The sequence below is a fragment of the Macrobrachium nipponense genome, chromosome 45 (assembly GCF_015104395.2).
Source record: "Macrobrachium nipponense isolate FS-2020 chromosome 45, ASM1510439v2, whole genome shotgun sequence".
Taxonomy (NCBI): domain Eukaryota; kingdom Metazoa; phylum Arthropoda; class Malacostraca; order Decapoda; family Palaemonidae; genus Macrobrachium; species Macrobrachium nipponense.
The window spans coordinates 28,198,323-28,207,473 of record NC_061105.1 but is presented as its reverse complement, the minus strand read 5'-3'; the positions used below and the strand labels follow the sequence as shown (position 1 = coordinate 28,207,473).

The following is a 9,151-nucleotide window of genomic DNA, read 5'->3' as shown; positions in this document are numbered from 1 at the left end:
GACGTCAGTGACGATGTCAGAATGAATAGGAACATGAAGGAATTACAGAAAGGGAGTTAAATGGCCCTGGACAGGAAAGGGGAGGATATACTTATGGATGAAGTGATCCACAGAAAATAAGTGCCAGAGTAGAAGGAAAAAGTGGCCACCAACACGGTAAAAGTTAAACGTTGAAGGTGGAAAAACGAGAATGTAAACAAACTAAAACGAAATAAAAAAATAAAATCAGGAAAACATACATATGATCAGTGGTCAAGCCCCTTTCCACCCACCTAAGACCGGAGGAACATGGCAAATGGTTATTGATGACTCCACAGGTAGACCTATAGCTCACGGGGGCAACAAGGTCGTTACCAGAGGAAATCGGTCATAAACTAAGCTGAGCTCGAATTCCAGACTGATTAAGTGGAAAGTCACTGGTGACACCACCGAGGCACTACAATGGCATGATAAGACTATGAGATAGTCTGGTAGAACAGAGGGATGTCAAGAGAAGACAAAGTATATCGTAGTTTTACCAGACCACCGAGCTGATTAACACCTCTCCTAGGGTTGGCCCGAAGGAGTAGATATCTTTAAGTGGCTAGGAAGTGATTGGTTACCTAACAACGGGACCTACAGCTTATTGTGGAATCCGAACCACACTATATCGAGAAATGACTTTCTAATCACCAGAAATACATTCCACTGGTTCTACGTTGACAGAGCGGAGAATCGAACTCACGACTACCGAATTGGTAGGCGAGCACGCAACCCACTCGTCCAACGAGGAATTGTCAGAGGATAAAAATGGGAGGATCAGTCTAACAGAGAAAGGATGCTGGAGATGATGAAGAAGAAGGTTAATGCAAGGGGTTAGGGTGTTAAAAAAAAGACGCAACGGGTTCGAAAGGGGGAAGGGTGTCACAGAAGATGAAAAGTGTTAATGAAAGGCAGATGTCAACGACGAAAGGGGCGAATGGGAAGAATGAGGGGTTACAGAGAAGACTAGCCTAACCGAGTTAGTGGAAAAGGAGGTTATCAGAGGAGATGAGGAGTAAGTGGCAAGGACGAAGGGTGTTGGAGAAGTTGAAGGGATCTAATGGCGAGGAAAATAAGGGAGTCATAGAGAAAAGGCAACATATCATTACTGATAGTGGATACTCTTTTTCAGAGAATGAGACTTTTACAACAACCTTACTTATCGTTCACAAGCTGGGACAAGAGGAAAAGGCATTTCTAATTTCTATAGCATACTGGGTACTGGTTAATCTCACAACTTTTATCGCAATTTTTCTGGTAAAAAGCAACATTATAATATAGCAGCTGCTGTACTCATTTGACGCGTATTTCAACGTGCATTTGAGGCAGCCCGACTAGGATAAGCTTTGGTGTAAAACGTGACATACGACAACACTTATATCTTTTTAAAATTCAAGGCCAGGAAGTTTTCTAACACAAAGAAACCATAACTTCCCATACCTCCTGCCATGAAAACAGCAGTTTGACCGATTATTCTAATTCCCGACTCCCACAATTCTTCATCGTTCAAGACCTGTCACTCCCACCTGGGCAAGGTATCTAGAGAAAGAGGCAGCATCATCCCCATAAAGCGCTGTGGTAACACAAACCAAAGTATGATTTGTATCAGTTTGTTTTTTAAGTTTCGCTCTAATAAAAATAGCTTCGTTACCTTAAAGGAAAGTCTATAATTTTTGTTGCACACCTGATACTGATATTGACAATGATTAAAAAATAAGAAACATTAAAAAACAAGCCGTAATTGAAAACTTTTTCTTTGTCCTGATTGGCTAGCTATGAGTGACGTCACTAAGCTCCTCCCCATTTATACCATGCTCCTCGTCTTTCAGTAGTCTAAGCGGGAAGGCGGTCTTTTTTTTAACATTGTTGACATTTTAACATAGCTAAATTATGGTGTCTCGTGCCACATAAATAAAAAAAACATGAGGAGATTTGTACATTTTCATTGCTTTCCAAGAAATATTCCCGCAGGTGACGTCATACCTGTGGTATTACGTCTTCATCCGTTTAGCAGACGAATTTCCGACAGTCAGGTTTGGAGTAATTACATTATGCTGTATGTCAATTCAGTTACAATTATAATTACCAGTCGTATTATCAAATTACAATTACAACTAAAATTAATATTAAATAGAAATAAAGAATCAGAATTACAATCACCTTAAAATGTGTAATTAATTACATTTTAATTAAATTACAATTACAACAAGTGTGCCATTCACACACAGCCCTAGTGTACATGGGGCGTGGCATAGGCAGGCTAGGATGCCGACTAGTCAGTTTCCTTCACTCCAAATGCAACCACCTTACTTATAACCACCTTGCACCTGGGTTAAACCTACTTTTTTTCATCGTTCCTCTCCTTGCTTCTAAAAGGACTGGGCAACATGCGAGTATCTTCTAGCCTTTACCATCAGCTTTCACAACTGCTGAAAGCTGAGTATTCTTAGTTGTTTTATTTCATTTATTTTCTGTATTCTATGTTTTCATGTAAATTTTTTTAAAAAGATACTCAATTAACTTGGACTTCGACCTTGATATGAAGAAAAGGAAGGTAGGTGTGTGTGTGTGTGTGTGTGTGTGTGTGTGAGAGAGAGAGAGAGAGAGAGAGAGAGAGAGAGAGAGAGAGAGAGAGAGAGAATGAATGCAAAAGAACTTCCTGGAAAGTGTAAATGCACTGGACATATCATATATACCTTACGACTGCACAGAGATATTCCGAAATAGCGTGACATAGAGAGGCCTGGGGCGGCCGGCAATGGATCACAATGAGGCCCCAGTAGGAACCAAGTGATGGGAGGGGGAGGAGGAGGAGGAGGAGGAGGAGGAGAAGGAGGAGGAGGAGGAGAAGGAGGAGGAGGAGGAGGCGGAGGCGGAGGAGGGGGAGGACCGAACACCTCCAAGTCTGATCAATTTCGAACTCACCGTGACCCTTCCTTAAGAGACCTGAAGCAATGTTTATATTTACCGAAACATTGGATTCTTCTTCCTCTTCTTCTTCATCTTCTTCATGTTCCAGGCAAAGGCGAGACTTCCATCCAGACGCGGCGTCTTTGCGACGATCCGGCCAATAAATACAAACAATAAATCTAATCCAGCCAATCCCGTCACCCGCCAATCATCAGCGGGGAGGAGGCGGAGATAACCTGACCCACTGAATTGCATCAATCCCAGATGCTTTTGGTGCCGTTCGCTATACATTTAATGGAATATATGGCATTATTCATTATTCATTATCTCTGCTCCCTCTCCTTTGATGCCCGAAATTGAAGGCTGGCCGTCTTTGAATCTCGGATGCTGCACACAAACGCCATTATCAGCATCAGAATCGTCGCGTCGTCCTATTCAGCTTCAGAGTGAATGAATCATTGCCGCTCAAGTGATGCTCTTGCGATTAAACGTTTAATAAGGGGTCCAAGGGGCTGACAGTTGCTCCCCCAGAGAGACAGGTGACCTCCTTCGGGGTCTCTCGCTTGCGGCCTTTTCTTCTGAAAAGCATCGGCTGAATCAGTTACTCCTCCTTTGTCTGTGGATTACCTGAACAAAGTAAAGTGGGAACGTTAAATGCCCAAAATCACAGTGAAGTAGAATACAACCATTATTAACAAGTTGTTTATATGGACTTGCCAACAACTATTTCTGTTCAGAACTCAGTTTATATGACTAACTCTAAAGCAGTCATTCAGTTATTGGATGTATGAGAGACCAGAAGCCTAGCTGTACATTTAACAAACCAACGAAATCTGAGATCACTACCTCAAACAATCGCTAACATTAAATTTGTGTAGTAAAACAGCGGATATTCCAGGTTCCGATTATCAGGCGATCATATTTCTCAGGCAGTCAAAATTCTCACCAAAATGAGTTGGCAAAGGTTGCCATTCTCGAGATGAATGGCATTCTGTACTGTAGCCGATTATCAGATCACTTCTCTTTAGAGCTTCTCGATTGTCTGATATAGTAGATTCACACCAACCGTGCATCTGATGACTAGGCCAGTCCCTTATGGCGCTCCTGAGAGGTGGTACATACATTCTGACTATGTGAACTCTCTCGACTCTAGAGAATTCTCGAGAGACTGAGAGTTTCCAGCCCTGTGATTGGCTTATCAACAACCAATCAGGAGCGTCGTAAGGGACTGGCCTACACATCAGGTGCACGGTTGATGTGAATCTACTATAGCTCAATCCATAGGGCTCGACACACACTTCTCAAATGCCGGTCCCCCCAACAGATACTGCGTGGAAGTTGCGAACTCATGAGTCGACCGGTTTTGTCATTTCTTCACCCCTACCGCCAAGGTGTTGAATACGATGACGACTCTGGCGTAAAGCATTCGAGATTCAAAGACGGCCAACTTTCCATCTCGGGCATCAAAGGGATAAGGTACAGAGATAATGAATAATTCCATATATTCCATTAATTGTATAACGAACGCCTCCAAAAGCATCAGAGGTCAGCTTATCTCCGCCTCATTCAAACGAATGACTGGCGGACGCTGACCTCGGGTGATTTATATTTATTGTTCGTACTTTTTTTTTGGAGGGGGGAGGGAGGGGGTGGACGGCAGCGCTACAAAGACGCCAATTCTAGATGGGGAAGAGGGGGTCTCAGTTTCTTGTGAAGGAAGATCGCACAAGAATTTGACAAGGCCGGCTGATAACATCACGGCCTCTAGCAGCAGGTGGATTCATTAAATCCTACCTCGGGCTTTCCTCATGGGCGTTTATGACGTTGGTTTACCATGCTCCTTCTTCTCCTCTTCAAAATCTTGTTTATTCTCTCCCATTCATGTTCACTTCTATCTCCACCTCAAAGGCTGCGTTCTCTTACAATTCCTGTGTGGCTGGCGCTTTCAGTTCTAGGGCAAATCCACTACCCTTTGGGGAACATACCCATTTTTGAGGAACTAAAATACGTATCTCTAAATAAAAAGAAAAGCAATCAATATAAATCTTATTCATACAAAACGATAAAGTCAAAGTGATCAATACCTTACTTTAGTTAACAACTATTAATGATTGATCGAATATGTAATAAAAGGAGACAAGATGAGAATAAATTGAATAAGATGCAGTTTCATGGAAAAGAAAGATGATCAATTCTTCCGAAAGTAAGGAGATGGGGAAACGAAATTTTAATGGAAAGTGGGGGTGAAGGGGGAGGGGGGGGGACTGAAAGGGTACACAAACACCTGGGAGGCGAGGACATGTCACAGGACCACAAAAGTGGACGAAGGATATACTCTTATAAAACGGGGAACAGATCCGGAAATTATATCAGAGGATCAAAAATGACATTTAAATGAAACTGAATGAAGAATTAGGAGCAATCCGTACAAGTGGAGGCCAAACATTTTATAATCGAGGAAATGACAGACCACCTAAAAAAAATTAAACGTTTCACTGAAAATGTAAAGCGATCGATGAAAAAGGGGCAAGGGTTTACAAATAAGAGCATATAAAGACAAACCATCTGCTGGCGTAGGAAAAAGCTAACTAAAATAAAACAAAACCCTCTACAAGTCAGGCAAAATCAGAAGCAAACCGACCATTGAACATGGAGACAACATTTCGAAAAAGAAGACGACGAAAGAAAAACTAAGCGAAACGTTACATGTAACGAAAGAAATTTAAAGAGGTCGAAAAGCAATACAACCTGCAACAGACACGAAGTAAAAGGGAAGAACAGAAAAAAATGGTCTCTGAAAAAATCTGAAAGCAGATAACATGATATGCTTCCCGTCGATAAAAAAAGAAAGATAAAAAAAGAGCAGAATATGCAGGATTGATGAAGCCACTGAGAGAGAGAGAGAGAGAGAGAGAGAGGAGAGAGAGAGAGAGAGAGAGAACTGGTAGTGATTTTACCTTTTAAAGTTTTAAAAAATTGTAAAACTGATAGAGAAAATAAAAAAAATTCTAGAGAGGAAAAATTACTGAAGAAAAGAATATGCTAATCAGCACCCATCTATCGACTTCATTCAAACCTTGATGACATTCTATATACAAATATAAGCTAAACCTGTCGTTTAATAGCCAATTCGAGCTCCTCCGGGAAGATCACCGAAGGAGAACTAAAAGTTATACATGATTTTGGTACCCAAGTGACTCGAACACCCGACAGTACCCATCAACGACATCCAGTCGACGTTATATAAACACACAAACACACACACCCACTCATATATATAATACACTGCAGAGAGCAGGTTAAGAACTACCACATATTAATAATCTGCGACGCGTTTCGTTCTTGCATAACAATTTTCTCAAGGCTAAAAGGGACATTGCAATTTTTTTAATAGTTAAAATAATATACGTTCACTACTGGCTGACAAAGCTGAGTAAAAGTGACAATAATACAGAAAATTGATCAAATCTTTAAGGTGATTTAAAATAACATAGAGACTAATCAGTGGGTAAAACAGGAATTGAATAGTTTACAGTAAATGGTATATTGAATACATTACAGTGAAAGTAGGGAATAATATGAATTTTCTAAAAACAAAAATTTATCGACTCAGACTCAATAATGATTCCTCATTAAAAGTACGAAGAGCACTAAAATTTTGTAGTCTTCCTCTACCTCTGTGTAACATTCATTTAGGGGTTGTAAATTTAGCGATCTGGTTGATCTGGTCAGCAAGAAATCAGCACGAGGAGAAATGCCAAATTGTTCAAAAGTACTTGTCTGGACTGACCTCTCTGGCTGGCCAATATAGGAGGCGTTACAGGCGTCACGCTTGTAAATACAGGTAATGCCCAAACAAAAGGAGGATGCTAAACCAGAAAGAAGATGCCCACTCACAAGCCCTACTCCTGCAACCAATTTCTTGCCACCCCTCCCGAAATACTGAGTGACCACTCAAGGGGAGATGATGCTTAAGCAATAGTGGCACGCTGGAAACCAACAACCCAGGGCTGAAGATCTCAGTCAAACCAAACCTGAATGCTGACATGACTACAACGCCTTTCCGCAGGAAAATGCCGATTTTCTCAGAATCAACGCTGACTTCCAGCTTTCTCAGAATCAACGCTGACTTCCAGCTTCTCAGAATCCAACGAGACTTCCAGCTTCTCAGAAATCAACGCTGACTTCCAGCTTTCTCAGAATCAACGCTGACTTCCAGCTTCTCAGAATCAACGCTGACTTCCAGCTTTCTCAGAATCAACGCTGACTTCCAGCTTCTCAGAATCAACGCTGACTTCCAGCTTTCTCAGAATCAACACTGACTTCCAGCTTCTCAGAATCAACGCTGACTTCCAGCTTTCTCAGAATCAACGCTGACTTCCAGCTTTCTCAGAATCAACGCTGACTTCCAGCTTCTCAGAATCAACACTGACTTCCAGCCTCTCAGAATCAATGCTGACTTCCAGCCTCTCAGAATCAACGCTGACTTCCAGCTTCTCAGAATCAACGCTGACTTCCAGCTTCTCAGAATCAACGCTGACTTCCAGCTCCAGGATCCATCTGAGCGAGTTAGGAAAGCAGTCATAATTAAGTACCCAACGACCCTGCCGATAGGTCTGATTCTACGTATGGCGTGAAAATGTTCTGGGAGACCAGAGATACATTGGACAGTCTGGAATCTCACGGAAAACGTCACTTCCACCTCATGCATTCCTTGGCGCTTGGGGATCCTTCTCCACTGATGCCTTTATACCTGAGCCATTGAGATACTACAAGTGCCCGATATTTAGCTACCACAGCAGCCGCTACACAGCAAAAGAGAGATGTGGCATGTGCAGCAAACAAAACCATACAAAGCAGTGCCTCGACACCTACAAATAGGGGAGGGACAGTAGAAAGCAAGTGCCCTAACTGTTCCCTTCAAAACCATGTTTGGAATAAGCGCGCTGTGCTCGATTAAGCAAAGTAGCAAAGATAAAGGGCGTTCCTCCATCGCCGAGACCGTCAGGGCCAACTCCTGAACCCAAGAAGCGAGCTGAGACAGAGAGAATAGAACCACGGCAGTAGTACCAACTACCCAGTAGTACCAACTACCCAGTAGTACAAACTACCCAGTAGTACCAACTAACCAGTATTACCAACTACCCAGTAGTACCAACTACCCAGACCCCAGAGGCAGCGTCAGACACCAAGAAAAAAGATGGACTGCACTCAAAAACTGCAATAAGCTGTGCCTGCACACTTCCCTTTCTTCCAATTCAAATCACTTTCTACCTTCCAAACCTGACCCTCTCCATTCCTTTACCCAATTCTCAAACCTTTCGCCATCTTTTTTCCGAGTTTCTACCAATGTTGGCTGAGAGAGTGCCACTCCAGGCAGTAACAGTTGTACTGTTACAACTGAAGGCATCATTATTCTCCTCGAGGAACTAACAGGAAAGCCAGACAACAGAGATACCTTATCCAAAATTGCCGTCCTAAAGCGGCTGTTGTTCATTTTGAATAACAGCTGCTCTTTTGAATCTCACACCAAATTGTGTCATTTTTACTCAAAGTAAGTGAAATCTTCAGAGTATCATCCATAGATTTTCATCCGCTCACCCAATCCGCTATATTTTAGTTTCCTGATCCTCTCTCTACAACGGAACCAGGACTTTCTGCTGTTGAACTTTTCCTCCCACTGATGAGTAGGTACTGCAAGGTTTAAAGGAATTTGTAACCCTGTCCGTCCTTTCCCCTATAACCACCCTTTGTTTCTTGCCCGAAAACATATTCTATTACGGGCTGCTCTGGCAAGAGTCCGTGCTGGCAAGTTGCTGAATCAATCTAACAATAACAACAAAAACCCTAGTGCCATTCAACTACCTTAGTGATAGCAAGTGACTACCGAATCGCAGGAATAATAAATGAAGTTTGGATAGCTGCCTTATAATTTATCTGCTAAAAGAAAGAAACTTACACTCCATTCTTTTCAACGAAATAATAATAACAATACACATTGCAAGAACGGTTGAAAGTATTCTGATGAAATGTAGCGGAGTAATCACTGAAATAAGTAATGAGGTTGCTGACCTTTCGGGAGAAAAAACATTGGCGTAGAAGTTTTCGAACTTTTTAGGAGAAAAGAATATAACAACATAAACACAACACAGCGGTAATTAACGAGTTCGATATGTTAACAAGGAGTGTACAGTCATAATCATAATGACCTAGAACACTT

The 9,151-nt window shown here is 41.9% G+C and overlaps 1 protein-coding gene across 1 annotated transcript; it reads left to right on the top strand.

Moving 5' to 3' along the window:
• Positions 1-2,814: 2,814 nt before the first annotated feature.
• Positions 2,815-3,108, top strand: LOC135214201 (short stature homeobox protein 2-like). The gene has a single exon (XM_064248269.1). It carries the CDS (start codon positions 2,815-2,817, stop codon positions 3,106-3,108), a length of 294 nt encoding a protein of 97 aa, XP_064104339.1.
• Positions 3,109-9,151: the final 6,043 nt, after the last annotated feature.

Coding starts and splice junctions, on each gene's coding strand:
- LOC135214201 (XM_064248269.1), top strand. CDS start 2,815: ATGGGAGGGGGAGGAGGAGGAGGAGGAGGAGGAGGAGAAGGAGGAGGA.